Below are 22,314 nucleotides of genomic sequence, written 5' to 3'. Positions count from 1 at the left end.
TGTAAAGATAAACAATTACACGATGGATGTTATTTAGAGATGTCAATTGCATTTATAGACCTTAAGTGTCAAAGGACAATTACTGCTTCCCTTAAAGCTTCAAGAATTACACAGTAATTTTTCAACACTTCTGCTGCAGTTTGACTGAGTGATGACCGAGGAATGATTGAACTCGGTAAATCGGTATACTGGAAAGTTTCAGATCAAATGACTATTTGAATATCTTGAAGACGCCCATGAGGAAGCACTGAAGAAAATAACTTTGATGGATACTTTGTAAAGGTTAAAAAAAGTTCCTTTTCTTTCTCTGATGAACAGACATGTAACTCTCATTACGATGCATCATCGTAGGCTAAACCCACGTATACACTTTCGGTCTTTACTCCCAAATTAAGCAAGGCATTTAGAAAAAAATCCTGCAATATCAAAAGTTGTTTTACAATTTTTTTTAAAGAAAAAGTTGCACTGGTTGATCATCTTTAGCATGTCACACATATACACTAAGTTGTTCATAGATATAAATAACACGGGTTTCATGCACTATAACGCTGAATGTTTCGGCTCAAATTAATTGTTCAATAATAACTACCTTCACTGCTTCACCACAACACGATATAACTTCAATTTGTGTTTCAGATGACATATTTTGCATTTGCTACGGCATTATACGGGTGTTTGAAAAATAACTCAATAGTTTTAAGTATAAATTTAATTGGGAAATGAATGAAAACTTACATCAATGAGTACATATCATAAAAGAGAATTCCTTCAAGTTTTGTTTAATGTTGGTAGACTTCAACGTGGGATCCATTTGTGGTCCTGCACACGTTGAGACGACATTCCACTTCTCGTCACGTATTCACCAACATTTCAGGTGTAACTGTCCCAACCGCCGCAACGATTCTTTCCCATACACAGTACCTTTAAGCACTGCTAATTGTAGACTACGTCTGGCCAATGACTGCCGTGTCGTGACAAAACGCTGTAACTTTGGCGAAGAAGTTTTGCGAAAATGAGCCTTAAAGTTTTCATCCGAAAATGTGATCTGTATCGTGTAGAACCAGTGTAACTAGGCAATAATGGTCAACCAATCAATTTTCACCAAATTTAATCACACAACATGCATTTACGTAACATTACATGTAACCACGTGTTTCCAAAGTCAAGATACACTATTTCTACACGATACAGATCACATTTTCGGATGAAAACTTTAAGGCTCATTTTCGCAAAACTTCTTCGCCAAAGTTACAGCGTTTTGTCACGACACGGCAGATGACTTCTTCGGCCTCCGGACAAAAGAAACACGGATTTGTTCAACAACATCTTCAGAAGTTCTCGGTCTGCCTGGTGATTTTGGTTTTAAAACACTACCGGTTTCCTTGAAAGACTTTAGCCAATGACGGATAGTTTTTGCTGTAGGTGGTTCACCACCATACTGACGGCTAAAATTGCGTTGCACTCTTATAACTGACTCAGTTTTCACAAGCCAAATAACACACTGCGCTTTCTGTTGCGGGGTACACATTGTTGCTGAGTTGCTCTGCACTGCACGCCTGCCTGGACTGAACTAAGGAAGCAGAGGAAAAAAACAGCACTGGTGCCGTCTCAAGGTCAAGCAGACCTGCCAACTGCAGGGGAGCCAAAATTGGAGAGTTGATGAATCAAACACCACGAACTAGAATAGTGTATGTCACTTTGTACAGATTCTAGGACACATTAAAACTAGGGAGTTCCTTTTTAAACACACTGTATATTATCAAGAAGGCATTAAATGTAGATGGGATGAATTGTAGATGTAAATTGATGATACATGCATTACCCTCTTAAGCTTCCTAAAAAGAAACTCGGGACTAAAATTAATTAACAACCTAAATCCACTTATGCACAGTAAACATAAATAGTACTGAGGCAATTGTCCCTTACCCGTAAACCCTCCTAATAAACTACATAATAATAATAATAATAATAATAATAATAATAATAATAATAATAATAATAATAATAATAATAATAATAATAATAATAATAATATAATAATAATAATACTGAAGAGAATGACTGATAAACGAATATATCAAAATAATTAGGGGGTGCATGAGATTTTCAGGGGTACCGGTGCACCCCGACCCCTCTCTAAAACGCCACTGGTTAAATATAAGCAACTAATTTCAGTGCACTTGAAATAATGATGGTCACATCTTTAATTTTTAACCCTCTTACTCAGTTCCAAAGTTGAGTGCATAGGTATCGTAGGCGAGATACAAATTTCAGCTTAGTAAGTTTGTTAAACACGTTCCTATTAAAACGCTAAATATAGGGGCCTACTTCTTAAATTAAGATTTAAGTAAATCATTTTGCTGCACTGGGAAACGAAAACGAAGTAGTTAAATGATATTATTGAGATAAAAATTACACATTTGTGCAGCTCTTTCTCCGAAATATCATACGCTACAGGGCCTGTATTTGTGAAACCAATAATGGCGATCGCCTACCTGAGATTATATTGAATACAAATAAGTGTAAACAATCTCCCATTTTTTGTTTTGAGTCTGTGAAATATGAATGTAAACTAATGATAAATAAAAGTTATTCACAATTGTAACTCCTTCGTGACTTTTGGCTCATCCTGTGGTATCATTAATGCCTACCAACACGATATCACTGCAGTTTAATGTTAGGTGTTAGTAGGGAATATTAATTTCATATTGGGATATCACATGAATTTTAATCTTGTCCTTAAAAGTTTGGAAATATTAAGTAAGCATTATAAAATGATTACATTTTCTCATTCCTTCTGACTGTTATAATTGTTTATTATTATTTTGAACGTGGCTACAATTGAACATATAATGAACAGACATGCATGCAGCGTTTATCTCTAAAATAAATAATTTTCGGTTATCTGCCTAGTTTTAAATAATTCTACAACGTATCCCATACGATGTTATAGGAGAGTTGTTCAACTCAATCCGGGACTTTTTTCTTTCCGGGTTTAAATGGACATCTAGGCTGGAGGTTTTGTATGCAGTAGAAACTGGCACCTGTGTCCTGTTACTGGTAGACGGCGCTCATTTCCAGCGCTTCTGGACAGAGCGTTATTCAAGATGGCGGACAACAGTGTGAACGTCTACGTGGAACAGCGTGATGTGATCAAGCTTTAAGTGAACGAGGTCATAAATCCTGCTGAAATTTTCAGAAGACTTCAGGCTCAGTACGGTGATGAGACACTCAGTTGCAGTAAGACATTTGAATGGTGTAAGCGCTTCAAAGATGGCCGTATCTCTATTACTGGCGATCCCGGTCGTGGTGGATCACAGCCCACGGTAGTCAGTCCTGTGAACATTCAGCGTGTGGAGCAGCTGATCCTGGACAATCGTCGCATAACCTGTCGTGAAATTTAAGGGTATGTAATCTGTCGTTAGGAACAGTGAACACAATAATTCATGATTATTTGTTTTTTTTTTTTTTAAAAAAAAGTCCCGGACTGACTTGAACAACCCTCGTATTAAAATGAAAGTCATCTAGTCACCACAACTTCCGTTTCTCTCAGAACAATAAATCTAAACAAAATTATCTATATTACTTCGACCTCCGATGTAAAATTAATTTATTTGAGTGCTTGATGATAGATATAGCATGTAAGTAATTTGATCGTACGAAAACCTGGAAACTTGGAATTTAGCATCTCGTTTTAGTGTTGAGGCTATATGACACATGAATCTATAGTTTAAGAAAAAATCAAAGCAAGGATTCCATGCACCATTAGCTGTGCGCTAACCACTAAATCAACAGGGAGGGCAAAACTGTCCTGTCCAGTTTTATATATACTTGGTTGGAGAGTGTTCTCTCTTCAAAATGTTTTTTTTTTTAATTTTGTACATATTGCAACTCAAAAAATAGTGAGAATATTAACAAAACGTCTTCCTCTATACAAAATTTCTGGTCCCTATGTCAAAATAGTACTCTCAAATTTTAAACACGTTGACTGAATTTAGAGTGCAAACATCTGTTAAAATTAGATTGGATTATTTTGAGTTCAGCGCACATACTTTTTTTTTTTTTTTTTTTTTTTTTTAAGCATGGATGGTATATGAGGCAAGTTTAGAGTGGCTTTAGAGTTTGTTTAAAAAACTGAACCCTTTGAGTTAACGTTCCGTGATTATAACCGTTAGGCTAAGGGAGACGGGTGAAGTGAATGATAATGGAAGAATCGGGGGAATGATGATGTGCGAGAAAACACACAGACAGGATGTTGTCCACCACAAACTTACTTGGTCGAGAGAGTTTGTTTAAGTGGAATCTCAACTACTACTATCTGAGGCAAGTGTCCAGATCCAGAATTGAACCAGATATCATATTCGTGAAAAACAAATGTCATTATAAAGCCGAAGTATCAAACGAATCCAATTTTGTCCACTTTACTTCTTAATTATCTTATTGCATTGTAGATCTTTCTATTGGTAATCAGCTAATACAAATCGGCAACAATACGAAGATTGAAATGTCGATTACAATTAGGAACGCGGGACTTGAACCCACGATGAATCGATACTCGAAATCTGAACCCAAACGCTTCACAAAATTTGACCGTTCCTATAGGTGCCACTTAACTTCTAGGAAATACGTAACACAGGACTTTTTTATGGCTTAATGCCTTGTTTTTCCTATCTGTCGTGGTTGGAGATCGCAGTGCCTCAATGGCAGAGCGCTCATCTCTAATGCATGCTGGCAGTCCCTGGTTCGATCTCAACTCCTTCTAACAAGTGGTCTTTGTAGTGGATATACGCTGTATGCGTAAATTTTTTCGACTATCTCCCATTTCTTCCCATGCTTTCTTCATTCCCACATTTTGTTCATTAAAATCATTACCGTCTTCCTCAGCCTCGGACCACAATCGTGAAACGTTACACTAAAAAAAAAATGTAGCTTCGAAGGGCCAATAGCGTAAAGGATTGGGCTTATGGCCATCAGAATTAATCTGCTCCAAACTGTGCTTATAAAAATGTCCAAACCTTCCTATCGATGAATATTCAATAGAGTTCACTTTAGAAAAAAAATACGAAGTTTTTAAAATAACATATTTCTCGATTATCGCAAAATATCTACATACCCAACTCGTAAAGCACGACCACAATAATTGAACGCAAAGATTAATTAAATTCAACTTGGTATGTCTAGACAAAACTTTGTTTAAAAAAAAAAAGAAAAAAGAAAAAGAAAAGAAAAGAAAAAATGTAAATCTAATTAATTTAGCATTGAACCTCTTTCTAAAGTGAGGTCCATAATCTTCTATAAGCACCTTGTTTTGGTTTACTTAGGACTTATGCCCATACGATAAGGGAAGAAGAAATTTCCGATCCGCTTCTCGTTGGTTAACAAACAAGAACAGAGACATCCGACTGAGCTGGTTCCAGGTGTCCATGGCGCACGCGCGTTTATTAGGGACTCTCCAATCTCACCCCGTGACGTCATCAGGACAAGCAGCACATGCCCTGAATGTCACACACACACTGACAACAGTCCAAGTTCAAACAATTTCGCGCTATCAGTACATCTCACGGAAGCTGAAACAAGTTCGTCCCGCGCGTTATGTTTTGGTTCTATCTTTAAAGTGGAAATATTCGTTATTGAAGATGTAAATTCTGCGATGAGGATTGCGAACCGGGCAGTGCCTGAACTATTTTTATTACTTATTAAGGGAAAGTTTTTGAGTTTCAGAGTGGAATTATTATAATGGACATAATGAGAAACGCTCAGGAACTTGATATGGTGCGCGAGTCGCTCTTAGACTTCGCAATGCTTCTAAACATGAGCGTATTTCCCAATAACACATGGGGAACCTCGGCATGTGTGAGTACTAATATGACAAAAAGACTGGTCACTACGATTGATGAAGAGGACGACCCGCTTCTGGAACTTTTAGACTTTTTCCATGTCTATTACATTCCTCTAATCATATTTGTGGGACTCTTTGGAAATTTGCTAAGTTGTATTGTGTTCTTAAACACTCATCTCAGAATGAGAAGTTCTAGTTACTATTTAGCAGCGTTGGCCAGTGCAGACTTCGGTTTCTTAGCTACGTTGTTTATTGTATGGCTAAATAACGTTGGCGTGCATATTTTTAACAAAAATGGTTTTTGCCAAGTTCTCGTGTATACTAGTTCAGTGTGCAGTTCACTCAGTGTGTGGCTAATTGTGGCATTTACTGTTGAGCGTTTTATTGCCGTCCAATACCCGCTACAGAGGCCTCATATGTGTACAGTTTCGAGGGCCAAAACTATTGTTCTGTGTCTCTCCGGCTTTGCCCTGTTGTTACATTCGTATTCGTTTATCACGGCCGGGATGGTCCGTCAGGTGGATGAGACAATGGGAACGTGCGAGGATTTGTGCGGGCTGCTCAAGGAATACCATGAACTTATGAGGATTATCAACACGTTAGACAGTATTCTATCTCTCATTGCACCGCTTGTGTTAATTGTAGTTATGAACACAATGATAACGCGTAATTTGATACGGTTCAGCAGAAGATTTAAGTCAAGAAGAGAACGAGCGGAGCAGAACATAAACCATCCACTGGTGAGTAGAAACATTTTTTTTTTTTTGGCTAAAAGGTTATATTTCTATGAAGTACTGGCTGTTAGCATTCATCCTTAACGTGCCTTAATTCAGAATCTGGGTTAGAAGCGGATATTGAATGTCTGCATTCCCCGGCTACTTATCCTTTGTTGTTATGTATGCCCGCCTGACAAATATGAAATTTTGGTTGCATATAAACAAGGCGTTCTTGGAAACAACAAGAAAACACACGTTTTCATTTCCGTCTCCCTAAATCCAACTCCATCGAACTGAAATACCCCGCCCAAAAAATACTTTGGGGGCACGAGGTGACTTCTTTGTATACGGAAAGCTGATCACACACACAAACACTATTTTATTAAATGTATACATACGATCCTATTGCTACAGGATTTCACATTACTTCTTTCTGTCTTTTCAACGAATCAAAAAAAAAAAAAAAAAGTTCGTTACTGAATTATCTGTTATTGTGTGTGTGTGTGTGTCTGTGTGTGTGTGTGTGTGTGTGTATCTGTCTGTCTGTCTCTCTGTCTGTTATTTTCGAGTTTTTCAATTTTAAGCCCTTTATTCAATAAAGCATCAAAAACTACCTAAGAAAGTGATGGAATCTTTCAGAGCACTCTTACCGTTTTTGAGATATTGGCCAAAAAGTTTCGGATTTCGGGAGATTAAAGAAACCATATGTCGGGAACTGTAGTCATAGAGATGATATTTTGCATTCTTTTCTAATTTTGAGCCCTCCATTTTCAGCAAAACAACATATCGTAGAACTTTTTAACAGGACTTTTAAACAAAACATGTGGAAAAATTCAATACACAAGGAAATTATAAATAGATAGATATATTACCAGAATTGTTTAACGGGTACAATAATGAAGTACATAGAACAATTGGTATAAAGCCTGTAGAAGCAAATAAGAAAAAAAAAATTTTTTAAGTTCGTTCTGGCAATGGTCTTGGAGCATTCTGAACTGTTTTTTTGTTCTTTATGACTAGAACGCATTTGTCTTTAGCACACAAAGTACCGGAATCGATCCCATGTGAAAGGGCCTCTAACACATTACAGCAACTCAGATCCCATTTTTGACTAAAGACTTAGTGCTTTATGCCTTCCTGTAAACCAAGGAGGTAAAAATCAATCAACGAATCTAATCCATCTGTAACTCACAAGTGCTCGTATATACAGCATTAATACAAGTAAATAACATACTATTTTAATTCCAAGTAGAAATTTTACTGATTTTCATAAAGAAATGAATTTGATTTTCTAATAAAACAGTTTCCTAAAATTAATAATATATATTTCTCAAAGCTTTTGTACTGTTTCTTTCCTTCTCCATGACAGTGGCGCTAATTTCTATGTAACTTTAATGGGATGGACAATCTAGTTGAGGCATGTATGCTTCGCTGTCAGATATAGTCCATAAACACACCAATGAGGATTTAATACAAATATGAAGACTGCTAATAATAGACAAGTTAAGTTGATTTTGAGTTTAACGTCCCTTTCCGTGGCGAGGATATATGACACATGACCTACTGATTAACGTGGAATCCGAGTCACATGAGCTACCGCTAGGAATCGAACCCAGGTCTCTCACGCCAAAGGCGCGTACGCTAACTGCTTAGCCACGAAGAAGCTCAATAATGGACGAATGCAAACGATGATAATAATTATGATAAAGCCAACTTTGAAAGGATACTGTCCCTCTGGTCTCTCAGGATCTGGGTTCGTTCTCCGTGCTGTCATTTTATTGCAGGTTTACGAATGGCTATCACTATTGCTCAGAATGAAGAAAACTTGAATTAAAGTCTCGCGATCGGCCCACAGTGGCTCAGTGGTAGAGCGCTGCTCTGGTGTGAGAGATTGCTGATTCGATCCAGGGCCAAGAAACATCATGTGATGGACAATATCGTGTCCTTGGGTTTCCTCCCACATTAACATTCTACCAATTATTATATTAGTATTCACCTGTCTTAATCTTCCGTTTCCCTTAGCCTATAGGCCATAATCGTGGGACGTTAAACACAAAGATTTTATTCCATTTCAGATCAGCCATTCTCACTGAGGGTTTTGCATAGTTTTAAGTCACGTTAGTTCAAGCAGGCAAATTATGTACTTCCAAATATTGCCCTAGCTTACTTCCAAAACTCCTCCAAGTTTTCGCATTGTTAATTGTTTTGAACATAATATCCTTTTAGAATTTATTAATAAGTTAATTAATTTATTATTAAGTAAAATGCTATTATTTTAACGTAAATCATAACGGTACCTACAATATTTTAAAATTTTATGAGATTTAGACGGCGGAAAGAGCAAGGTATTTTGCGCAAGAAAAGTTGTGTAATAAATACTAATAATGTTTTGAGATTCGAATCGTAATTTTATCATTATTAATTACGAGATAATGCTTAAAAATAATTGAGGAAGTACGAACAAATGAGAAACTAATAATCAGAACCTAATATTGCCTTGAGCATGAACGTTTAGAGGTGTTTTCCGTTTATTAAATCGCAAGTCAAGCGGTACTGGGTGTTTGTCGCGGACGGGTGCACCATTCGGGAACTAAACACAACGTTCAGTTTATGACATCCAGCAAAGGTGACCTATCGGAGGACCTATCTGAATTTAAAAACTAAACAAACTTTGATCACCAAAATAAACACTAACGTACGGGGAGGGATCCATGCCAGCTGACCACGACCCGAAACAAGTCACAAAAATAAATAAATAAATAAATAAATAAATAAATAAATAAAAGCAATCCTCGTTTCGCCCTTAACCCTTATTATCCCGAATTATTATTTTCATTTTTTCTGAATTATGTTTACATTTGAACGTAATTTTCCGTTGCCATATGGCATCACGGGGATAAAACGGGTTAATTTCGTCCGCATTTAGTATATATATCGCGTATATTTTTTTCTTAAATGCTACATTGGTACAAATTGCAGCGAAATAATTTGGTTAACTTAATGGATGTGTTCTATTGTTACAAATGAACAATGTGTGTCATTTTGTGAGATAATGATGGTTAAATGGCGGTCCACAGGCCAAATCCGTTCCGTGAGTATTTTTAAGCCGGTCTTTGAAAATGTATGATTTGTTGCATTTCTTTGAACTCCAGGCGTAACATGAAACGTCTAGCTCCCCATCATGATTTAACTGACTACATATACAAGTTTTTTACTTTAAATAACGAAAAGAAAGAGACAATGTGTATTACTTTCATATGTTCATAGCTAACTCGCTAATTGGAATAATAGACTATTGGACCAGGAAGCAGGGTAGGCAGAATAGGACAAGTATTCAGACTTACACAAATTTAGTAAACCGTCGCTTCGAAGGGGGGTAGAAAATGTCGCCCAAGGGTTGTTTGATTGTAATCTGCCCCGAAGTCCGTTATAAACAATCTATCACTGATGTAAAACAAGTAACTTTCTCTCAAAGTACACCACGTCAAAACTTCTTTAATTGTATAGTCTGATATTTTTTCAATTACTATTGAAAATCCAAGTGGTAGTATTTTTTATCACTTCTGGTTTTAGCGAACTATTGTAGAAGGATATAAAATGTATTTCTGAGACGCTTAATCGATTGCCGGAAACCGCACTGACAAAAATCCGTTATCCGAACGGCGATATATTCCACAAATATACGGATTCCATATGTTTACTACGGAAATCTGCACAGAGCCTTCATTATCTATGTGTTACATACATACTGCCTGCCTTTTCTCTGCTCAGATGTTACATTATGCGAAGACATCTAACAGTCTCCTGTATATTACATAAGCATAAATATATGTCAGCTATATGTTATTTTTACGTCCATCTGCGTATGAGATCCTTACGTCCAATATACTCATAGGAAAATACGTATAGATGGAACACTTATACGGACAGTATTATAAAACACATGTTTTCAATTATACGTTTGGTGCACAATGTTATATATAGTAGCACTTTAAGTCCAAAAACTATAAGATTTACGCATGTAATCTACGTTTTACTTACGGTACATACGTTTTTTTGTCCGTGCGATTTTTGCTATCTAATGTCATTTTTTTTCTATAGCAATCAACCTTAAAACACGTTAAATTCTCCCCCTTTCGGTTTGAAAGGAGGCTTAAAGAAAAACTCAAACCTATTCTAAAAGTCCTAGAAGAATTGGAAGAGAAGCGCATCTTGTTTTCTTCTTCTTTCTCCTTTAGCGTAACCTCTGCGTCACTACGTCATATAACACAGTCCTGGAAATTTGTGGAGTTTCAATGGAAAGCTCTGAGGTTGTGAAACGTTGAATTTCAAGAATTTTCCATCAATTTTCTTCATCACTGACCACTGATGGCCTGCTACACCTGTGGTCGTCATGAATGTTTGTTCATCCACTTTTAACTAAACGAACCTATTCACGAACAACTCCTTCACTCATTACACTTGGCCCGTACATGGCACAATAGCTGCTGCCAAATATTGTTTGGTCATAAGAAAACGTATAACAGCTCAGCCTGGCACTTAGCGGGGTTTTCTATTGCAGCACACATTTTGAGATGCTACAAAAGTGTAATTAGTGATTAGACAACCTTCACTCTAGCACGGCTGGATGCAGACGGATTTACCCCGCCCTAGGCCGTAGCCAGCCCAAAAATGTAGGGGGGCCCAGCTGAAGTTGGGGGAGGCGACCCAAAAGTATTATAGTTCATCACCATATTATAGTTCATTTGCAAGCCTACCGTGAAAATTTTATGGGGGCCCGCAAAAATTTAGGGGGACCCGGCCCCCCTAGACCCACCCTGGATACGGGCCTGTCCCGCCCGTCTATGCAAAGGCAATAGCGCTGTCTCCACTACTTCATGGACAATCGGAGAATACTTTTCGAACTCGTTTCGTATGTACTTGGGCCACTTAATCAGCTACAGAAAATATTTTCTCGCTATTTACTACCGTTGTTCCTCTATAGTGACCAACGTAAAAACTGGAACGATTAGTCAACTGCATCAACGAACTCCGTTCCTACACTGAGAAAAAGTATATATAACTCTAACTAACTAACTCTATGGCCTATGGAACCCGGAGGTTCAGTGCCGCGTTCACAAAAGCTCTCTACTGACTTCTATCCTTAGCTAATTGGATCCAGTTTCTACTTTGTATTCCTATCTCTGCGAGATCCATCTTAATATTATCCTCCCATCTGCGCCTAGGTCTTCCTAATGGTCGTTTTCCTATGGGTCTACCAGTCAAGACTTTGAAAGCGTTTCTACTTTCTTCCATTCTAGCTACATGACCTGCCCACCTAAGCCTCCTAGACTTGACGACCCTAACAATGTTGGGTAAACCGTATAAACTATGTAGTTCCTCGTTATGAAGCTTCCGCCATTCCCCATTCTCGTTCCTCTTGGGTCCGAATATTCTTCTCAGGATCCTGTTCTCAAATACTTTCAGTCTATGTTCTTCCCTCAGAGTGAGCGACCATGTTTCGCAACCATACAGAACAACAGGCATGATTATCGTTTTATATATTTTAAGCTTCAAATTCCTCGACAGAATTCGCGACGACAAGAGATTTTGAACCGAATAGTAACACGAATTCCCTGCTTTTAGTCGACATTTAATTTCTTCGTGAATATGATTTTCGTCTGTTAATATTGATCCTAAATATTTGAAAGTATCCACTTTATCAAAAGTATTATTTAATATTTTAACGCCTCCACAATTTGCCGTATTACGGTCCCGACGCACTTCCATGTATTTAGTTTTCTCTGCATTTACTTCTAAACCCATGTCCCTGCAAGCGTTTAATAAGATCTCTGCATTTATTTCTACTGTTCTCCTATCATCCCCTATTAAATTTACATCATCAGCATATGCCATAACCTGGTGAATGCCGTTCAACTCTAGGCCCTGGTTGCTATCTTTGATTTTCCTTATGGCGTATTCCAGCACAAAGTTAAATAATAATGGCGACAACGCATCTCCTTGTTTCAGGCCATTTTCGACGTGGAAGCTCGTGGACAAAAATTTTCCTACCCGGACTTTACTTTGGGATTCACTTAAACATATCTTAATTAATCTAATTAGCTTTCTCGGTATTCCAAGCTCTGTAAGAACGTTGTATAATGTTTCTCTCCTAACCGAGTCGTAAGCCTTTCTGAAATCAATGATGATTTCAGAAAAAGTATATATGGCGTACGTAAAATGGTTTGTTACATTTGTAAATCCTGTAGCTTTTCAACTTAACGTACAGCAAATGTATAACTGAAAACGCATGTTTTATGATACTTTCCGTATAAGTGTTCCATCTATACGTACTTTCCGTATGAAACAATATAGGCGGTCAGGATCTCACATACAAATGGACGTATATAACATATAGCTGACGAAGATAACATAAGTATATGCATGTGATATACGGAAAATTGTTAAATGTCAGAAATCTTGCAACGGCATGATTTAACATCTAAGGCCACTCCGTGTGTAGCATATGGATAACGTATTTCTATACTGATTTCCGTAGTAAGGAACAGGATTCCGTATATTTGTACAATATATCGCTGTCCGGAGAACGGATTTTTCTCAGTGTAACTTCCGACCCTCTACATCCAGGTCAAAATTGATATTAATCTATGAAGCACTAATTACGTTTTTGTCTCCCGGACCAATGATCAAACAGACAGACAGAGTTCAGGTGAAAAAATAGTTAATGAATGGAACAAATAACCATTATACCTTTCAGTTATTCTTCAGAATCAGATTCTGTCTTTTTTAGCTTCTTCCTCGATATATCTATTACGTGGATCACTAATATTCGACCCTTTCTATATAGCAGCTAGATTTGACGATTAAACCAGTACAAACATTGAAATGAAATGAAAATAAATTATTAGTCTAACATCTCCGATTAGGCCTTTAAGGATAATTCAGACGATGATTAACGCAAACGAATGATGAAGGAACAATTGGGGAAATGAGAAAGTGGGAGGAAACGGGAGTACCCTGAGAAACCTCACGGACACGATGTTGTCCACCAGAAAATTACTTGGCCGGAAATCGAACCAGGGACCCTATTTATCGGAGGAAAGCAATCTACCACTCAGCCACAATTTTAGAATATTATATCTCATACACCATATTTATACTTTCCTCTTGTTGATGTCATAATGCAAGAATTACTATAGTATATTTTAGTATCCCTTCCACTTAAATAACTTCCGTGTTTGAAAGTTTCTTATTGGAACTGCAGTTTCTAGCCTTGTGTCCCGTAGCTACGTCTATTAGATTAAAACAAATGCGTGATTAATGAATGTGAATAATTATCACATAATTGGTGGAATCAAAATGTGAGGGGGCCGCAAAAATAATAACAAAACGCGGACACTAGATTGTCCACCATAAATTCGCATGGTCAAAGATTTAACCATTTAACCTCGCACATGAGGTGATTTATTTACTTACATATACATATTTCTAGACATTAGCAGCATTTATGCAGTTAAGAGGCACCATTACGGCGAAATTAAAATACCGCTAATTTTACAGTAATTATGTACTATCTTCAAATAGATATAAGTTGAGCTACCGTTATCATAAGCCACCTAGTAGCTTTCCGTTTACAACCATTTAGAAACACGAAAATAAATGCCGAATTTCTAAATTGCTGAAAATCGAAAGCAGATAAGTGAGTTGTGATAACGGTATCTCATGTAAAATAATATTGTCTAACGAGTTCTTGTTCCACTTTTCAATTATCTTTTATCAATTTGAAGATATCACTTTGTCGCGATGGGGCCTCTTAAGCCTTTTACGTAAGAGGGAAGACGTCTCTCAGCAAGCACACTATCCGAAAAAGAAAGGATTTGAATAAGAAAGTTTCTGAGACTTGTATGGTAGATCTCGGAATTTGACTGATGTGAATGGGGAAAACCTAGGGAAAATCTCATTGATTGATGGCTGAACTGAGAAAGCTATTACACATTTTTGACCGAGTGCTCCCACCGGGAATCGAACTCGGGACCACTCGCACCAAAGGCAAAAATATAAGCGACTACACTACGCGGAGCCTCTCGCACGTAAGGTAATATCTCTACTACTGAGGCAGGTATTTCCCAGTATTCCTTTCTCTTCTTGGGGTGCGGTGGCTCAGTGATAGCGTTTACCTCTGGTGCATGGGGTCCTGCGCTCGATTCCACCTCGTGCTACGTGAAATTCGTAGTGGACAAACACCGTGTGCGTGGATTTTCTCGGAGTTCTCCAGTTTCCTCCTACTTTCTTCATTTCACCATTTCATTCATTTCTCAGCATCACCGTCTCCTTTAGCCTAGCCGATAAAACTGTGGGACGTAAAACCTACAGATTTTATTTCATTTTTTCCTTTCTCTTCTTACTCAAATATCATTTTATATTTTCCTTTCTTTTCTTATTTAAATATTATTTCATTTTCCCATTCTCTTCTTATTCAAATATCATTTCATTTATCCCCCTTTCTCTTGTTATTCAAATATCATTTCATTTTTTTCCTTTCTCTTTTCATTCAAATATTATTTCATATTTTCCTTTTCTCTTCTTATTCAAATATCATTTCATATTTTCCTTTCTCTTCTTATTCAAATATCATTTCATATTTTCCTTTCTCTTATTCAAATATAATTTCATATTTTCCTTTCTCTTCTTATTCAAATATTTCATTTTTTCCTTTCTCTTCTTATTCAAATATCATTTCATTTTTCCCCCTTTCTCTCGTTATTAAAATTCATTTCATATTTTCCTTTCTCTTATTCAAATATAATTTCATATTTTCCTTTCTCTTCTTATTCAAATATTTCATTTTTTCCTTTCTCTTCTTATTCAAATATCATTTCATTTTTCCCCCTTTCTCTCGTTATTAAAATTCATTTCATATTTTCCTTTCTCTTCTTATTCAAATATCAAACTATTAAGTAAAATATGAACCACTCTTAAGCTATAACTTTCCAACTCTCAACAATTTATTCATAAATTGAATACGAAAGATCAGTCAAATTCGTCCCGAAGCTGATTGTATCTAATAACATATCTCATTACGCGAGAATGCAAAATTCAATATATTATTTATAATACTGTTAATATTTATGAGAACTCTCTATTTCTATGTTTACATTCCACTATATTACACAGTCGAGGACGTTATAAAAACTGCATTATATTTGAAAAAGGTATAAAGTATTCAACAGAACAATCTAACTTCTAATTTGGGTAAAGTGAAACAAAAAGCAGAAAACTTGGCCATTACAGTTCTCTCATTTGTCCATAGCTCAGGGCGGATGAATTAAAAGCAGTTTTTTTCTTTTGTTTTTATCTTTCTCAAGTGGAAGGCATTTCTGTTTCTTTTATTTTCCTCATAACTTTTAGTTGTTTCTCTTTAGCTCTTGCTATTATTAAGTTAATTTTTTCTCTGCCTTCAACACGGCAGTGTTTCTCAAAGAGACAAATATTCCATTTTCGAATATCGCAACAATGTTTTGTTTCAATTTCTTTTCTTCCGACAATTTACTGAATAATAAACAGTTAACTTATAATGTTTCTAATAAGGGGATAAATTGTTCAATAAATTATTCCATCAACACTGTTAAAAATATTTTCTTAAATCTGAGAACAGATTCTTATCTGTGCACCAAGAATATCTTTTCTTAGAAACAGAGAAAATAAAGTGGAACGAGAAAATATACTGTTACTTTCCTTATGAATGAGAAGTGTCAGTTCTCATTTCTAAGAAAATATTGTCTCGGTACACAGATAAGAAACGGTTTCTCAAATTTAGGAAAGTATTTTTAACAGTGAAATTAATTATGTCTCTTGGAAGTATTTAAACAAATATCAGAGTAAGTTTGAAACGTAAAGCAATAGATAAACCACATTGAGCTGAATAAAATTAGTATAAATCCTCATGCGAGGGAGGGCAGGGAGGCTCACTGGTAGAGTGCCTATCTTTGGTGCGTGGAATCCGTGGTTCAATCCTCGTTGAAGTAAATTTATGGTCAAGAACATCGTGTCAATGTGTTTTCTCTAGGTATTCGCGTTTCCTCCCTCTTTCTCTTTCCACCATTTCTTTCATAATTCTTCACTTGCCTAAATTATGCGTCTTCCTTATCCTACAGGGCATAATCGTGCAATGTTAAACTGAAAGATTTCATTTCTAATTCTCATGCATAATTTTCGAGAAAATCTACAAAAACGACTCTTATTTTATAAACTTAAACACTATTTCTACACATTAAACAATGCAATCTATTGTATTGAAGCTATAGTCTTACTTACGATAAGAGACAAAAAATATATGTCTCATCTTGTAAATGTTTGTAGAACTTATTTTGTCTAGGTTCTCTAAAGGTTTTTTTCTCGTCTTGTCTGGAATATTTCTCGCCTTCTTTCGTAAAACTTGTGCCCTAGTTTCTTTTTTCTTAATTTCATTTAGAAGTTGAGAGAATCTTTTTTTTGTAGTGGATGGAAAGTGTTTGCATATTTTGTTAGTAGCCGTTTTAATAATTTAGAAGAAAAGTGTGTAAATTAAATAAAAATGGCTGTAAGCTTGTTGTCGTTTATTCTTCGGTGAATAAATACGGAATTATTAGAGTAAAATGATTATTAATGATTAACTAACCATACTGAAGGGTCATGTCCAAAGTATTTTTTGTATATTTCTGGTTCCATGGCTTTGTATAATAGCAGATTGTTATTACGCAACCGGTGAAATTGGGCTATTGCTTACCTGGTTCTATAGTAAATCGATAGTGAAATGTATTACTATGTTATGGAAGTATATGAAAACGTCTAAAGTTATCACTTTGCTCGTTATGAGAGGTCTACGAAGGGCGTCAAATAACGACATTAAAACCATATTTATTATTGGAGTGCGTTGTGTAATGACTTGGCTATCTTTAAACGTTGACAACTTTTTTTTTATCATTTTCCTACAATCACATGGAGAGAAGAATCGAGTATATTTAGAAGGAAAATCCGTAAATTTTGGTTAGAGGCAACTTTTCTGACGCTGCTCCTGTCACGGCAGGAAAATTTGCAACCCTCAAGAAATCCATGATGTGTCGCAGATTCTCTGGACTGTGTAGTGTCTTTATACAACCAGATAAATTTTATCGAAGTATGTGAGGATGTTTTTTTCTGGATCCTACATGTGTCAAGGAAGGATACACATAATTCCCGCCTATTTACGGCTGTACAGATTTGCTCCTGGATAAGCAACAGTCCTATAGAGAAGATCCTGGGTGTGATATAGAATCCCAGTAAATTTTTCCTCTCCGGATGTTGGAGAGAAAAATATTCTTTCTCTCTCAGTACACTCTATTAGTCTACAGTTTTTCTACTATGAATCAAATAACACTAAAACTCTGTTTGCTATCTAAGACCACAATGAAGGTGTTGTTCGGGAGACTCGATTTTTTTTTGTCTCGAATCAAAAATGATAATAGATTCTTTTAATATTTCTCGTGTCGTCTTAAATTGACAACGATATTTTTCGTCTCGTCTCACTAATACTAACTAAAGCATACATCAATCGAGCTTTACACTATGAAATCAGAAAGGCAACAATATACAATATGGTTCAGATAAAACCCAAAATTATTAGATCAACTCTAATTTTTTGTTTAGTAGAATATTGTATACACGACTCCAAAAGTGCATTACCACCTGCAATTCTCCCTTTTCTGCAATAGTAGGCAACCCCAAAACACTTGCGTTGGGGTGGTTGAGAATTCGAAAGGCGTTGGACCAAACCTCAATTTTGTTACAAATATAGCAGTGTGGCAAACTGCAAATAAGAGAATAAAATAAATTCAGAGATACAATGGAGCTGGACAAACTGAGATGCTTAAGTACAACTTATGATGTGCAGTTTTTGATTTTAAAAATACTATAAAACCAATTATATTACTAAAAGAATTTCCTAGTTGCCATATTGAAAGTTTAAATTATGTTTATTGCTTATTCGTCAGTTAAATATGTAACAAAGAACTGTTCAGTTGAACATTGTACAGGGTGTATCAAAAATCTGGGTCTGTTATGATAAAAAGTACAAAAAATGTAATGAGATGAAACTTTTAGGAAGTAGATGGTTTTTAATCCAAATTGCTGCAATTTTCCCAGTCAAGAGAGTCATTTAGGATCCACATTGATAAAAAGCCTCATGTTAAACGATAAACCAACATTTCCAGTTCAGCTGGCCGTTCAAACGGAACGTAAGGGCACGCAAACATTAAGTGGTAAACGTGGCCATTGTTTGAAGGAACATAGAAATCCTAAAGTATGTTCTCAAACAATGCTAAACTGTTGGTATGGTAAGGGCCTGAGGGGCCAACCTACTGAATTCGCCATGTTTGCTTTCTCAGTTAAGGTATGTGGAGGTCAAACTGTTGGTGTGATTGAAAAAAAAATTAATTGAAAACTAACTGTTTCCGATAATTTTTTTTCTTTTTTCATGTTCCCATATCTTTATTCATAACGAATTTGGCATATTGCCCCAAACGTTTAATACACCCGGTATATGCATTGTTATTTGTCTTCTAACGTTAGCAACAACAGCATACATTGCCTGAACTGTGATACATAAACTACTTGTGGTCATTCTTCATGAAATGAATATTTATAAAAAGAATTAGAATAATTTTAAGAATTGTACTCCATATATACCTTCAAAATATTTGTTTTCACTACTTCTGTGCTTCATACAATAATCCTCACGAAGTATTTGATGGTCGTTTTTTGTTTCTTATATAGCAGAATATAACGATTTAAATTTGTGTACATTCTTTTTCAAAAACATAGTCTTGCTCAATGGCGTCGTTTGGAAACGACAGAAGTTGTAATTTCCCTCTGATTTTAGGGAAAATATCCTTTATAATAAATTGTATTAATTATAGAAAACATGAAATTCTTGATGGTGGACAACCTTTCCCAACTCTGACAAACTCAGAAATGATGCTACCAGTTGTTTATTTTTTAAATAAACGATATTCAGAGGGGTCATTTAGGTTGCAGTAGGGGCAATTGCCCCCCTGAGTTTTACACATTTACACATATTAGAAAGATAACATATGGGTAAACATGGTTAGAAGTGACTACAGATTAATGTTAATTGTTAATTTGTTTGTTCTCTAAATAACTGCTTTTAAGATATTGCACAAAAATGATCAATGTATCAATAATGTATGACTACTGTTGAAGTCAGTGGCGGCGATTAGGGAGGCAGGAGGGGGCAGTTGCCCCCGCACTTTTTTGAAGTGACCCCCTTAATGTATATAGTTTCACTTGGAAATGTGAAGGTTTTGTATGCATTAGTGGTTCATAGAAAATAAAATGATGTCTCATAATATTTGCCGTTGCGTGAGTACGTATTGATTATTTGTCTTCTCGTGGAGAAAGCTACATGAATTGCGTTTTAATTGCAATTCAAAGCAATTAATATTGCAATTGCGTAATTCTTTAAATGTAATAGGATGTGCTAGTAGTATTTACTGTCTTTCATTTTCTAAGAGTAATAACATACCTTTAATGGCATGTGTGGATTTCATAGATATAAAAGTTGTTCATTAATCTCATAGTTTTAATATAACTTATACAAAACAAGCCTCATTATTCATTAGTATGTTATTATTCTTTCTGTTTATTTGTTTGGCGAATTTGTTATTAAATAATCTGATCACACAATTTTCCAGACAGAGTTTTAAGATGTTCATGAGCAAGGAATCAAGCCTCTTCTTACACTTTCGTTGTTTAAGAGTACAAAGGGCTACTACCTACTTGCGTTCCTCTTGTCAATTTACTTAATAAAATATGAAATGCAATATACGGTATTTTAATTAAAAAAAATAGTATCATATTAATTATACAACTTTTCGTCAAACAGTGTTAGAAACAACCAGGAAAACTAACACTGATATACAAATATTCAGATCATGTCTTGCCCCCCCAATTTTAACGTCCAATCGCCGCCACTGGTTGAAGTATTTAGTAAATACGAACATACACTTCTGTGTTTTTCCATTTGTGCTCCACCATATATACTATGGGTGATATAGTATATTTTAACAAATAAAACACAGTTCTGACCAGAGCAGAATGAAATATATTAAAAACTATACTTACAATGTGTTACAGTTTCAAGGACCTAACGTCCTCTTCATCAGACACAAACACTCTTCATCAGAGTGTTTGTGTTTGATGAAGAGGACGTTAGGTCCTTGAAACTGTAACACATTGTAAGTATAGTTTTTAATATATTTCATTCTGCTCTGGTCAGAACTGTGTTTTATTTGTTACTCTACTTACCCAGAGCCATGGAGTTTGTTCAGTATATTTTAATGAATATGCTGTATAGCTAACACACGGATATAGCTTTAAAAGGATTTGAAAATGTACAATGTCAAAATTTAAAGTGCAGATGAACGTTTTTTCATTTTTCAACAAATAATAAAAAGTATTTCGTTTACAGTCATATGAATGGTGCAATTGTTTTCTTTAAATATTTAATGTATCTAAACATTAGGTTAAATAATGCCTATAGGACGCGCAGAAGCTATAGGTACAAATGTTCTGACCATTGTAGTACGTTCAATGTTCCCCTATTTGGGATTTAACCGGAACCTTGTACACACGCGCTAAGGTACACACTATATTAGTGGAGATGTGCATCTATTTATCCCTCTCTCTCTGAGAGCCTCAGCAAAACCTGAAATGACGCCTCTGACGATATTTCACTTTAGTTCTGACCTTATATTATTATAGTATCAAACACCCCTATCATTATTTGAAAGTGAATAAGAACTATCCAACCAAAGTGGCAGTTTGACTCGTGGGCGTATTTATGATATCACCTGGTAGAACTATTTAGAACCAAAGAGTTTATTCTTTTGCTAATGATCTACTTTTGTAGTGCCCAGCGTTCACCGCCTTGTATTATTAAACTAGCAATATTAGTTTCGTCTATTTGTGAATTATGTAATGTTGTTTAATTGTCATAAATTATCATTATCAAGTATATTAATTTCCTTAAGAAAATGTGTCAAGCTAACTTTCGTACGAAAAGAAAAGTAACCTACATTCATGAAAAATGGCATGCATGTCCTATGGGACAAGTTTAAGTTATTGTGCTCTTATACAACATCGAGGTTATGAAAGACGGGACCTACTATTAACGCCATCTCAGAACCAAGGGCGGAGCTATAATCCATTAAAGCTCATTGCCCACATTTGTTGGCGACTATTATTCGTGTCGTTGTCCACATTTTTTGGCGGGTATACACCTAGCTATTAGTACTCATTGACCACATTTGTGAACAGTCCATTATTGTATCACGGAGAAAGTAATTATTACATAAACATAATTTTTTACTGTATTTGTACCACGTGAAACCCATGTTAGCATATTACAGGAATATGTTTTCTTAAATGGTTTCGGCCAGTGGTGAAGTTGGTGGGTACATATACTATCATATAAGATATACTCTCACAATATCGATTGTTTTTCATTACTATATTTTGCATCCAAGAGAACTAAAACAACATTACCAGCCAAGCTTCTTTATGTTATAAGAGTTGTGTCTATGGACTGTGGTTGGAGTTGGTTTAAAATTTTACGGTGGAATATCTTTCAACTTCAAATGATGTTTTGCTAGTTTCTACTGTGTTCAGCGCAATGAACGATAGTCAAACCTCTGATACATTTATAAACGTTAATTAAACGGTCCG

General features: G+C 35.8%; 2 protein-coding genes across 2 annotated transcripts in view; one reads left to right on the top strand and one right to left on the bottom strand.

The window, feature by feature from the left end:
* Positions 1 to 22,314, bottom strand: part of LOC145670651 (dynein axonemal heavy chain 1-like) — a gene marked incomplete at its 3' end in the record, with an annotated part of 1,762,390 nt that overhangs the window by 1,091,779 nt on the left and 648,297 nt on the right.
* LOC145669481 (thyrotropin-releasing hormone receptor-like) overlaps positions 5,569 to 22,314 on the top strand; it is a 181,077-nt gene continuing 164,331 nt past the window's right edge. The window contains exon 1 of the mRNA XM_081737656.1: positions 5,569 to 6,579. Coding sequence (XP_081593782.1) covers positions 5,737 to 6,579 — 843 coding nt within the window. The 5' untranslated portion in view covers positions 5,569 to 5,736. The remainder of the gene's footprint in view (positions 6,580 to 22,314) is intronic.

This window comes from Thermobia domestica, chromosome 14, assembly GCF_964235325.1.
Source record: "Thermobia domestica chromosome 14, izTheDome1.hap1.1, whole genome shotgun sequence".
In the NCBI taxonomy this organism is placed as follows: domain Eukaryota; kingdom Metazoa; phylum Arthropoda; class Insecta; order Zygentoma; family Lepismatidae; genus Thermobia; species Thermobia domestica.
The sequence above is the reverse complement of the archived record's forward strand: the minus strand, read 5'-3'. Positions and strand labels throughout refer to the sequence as shown.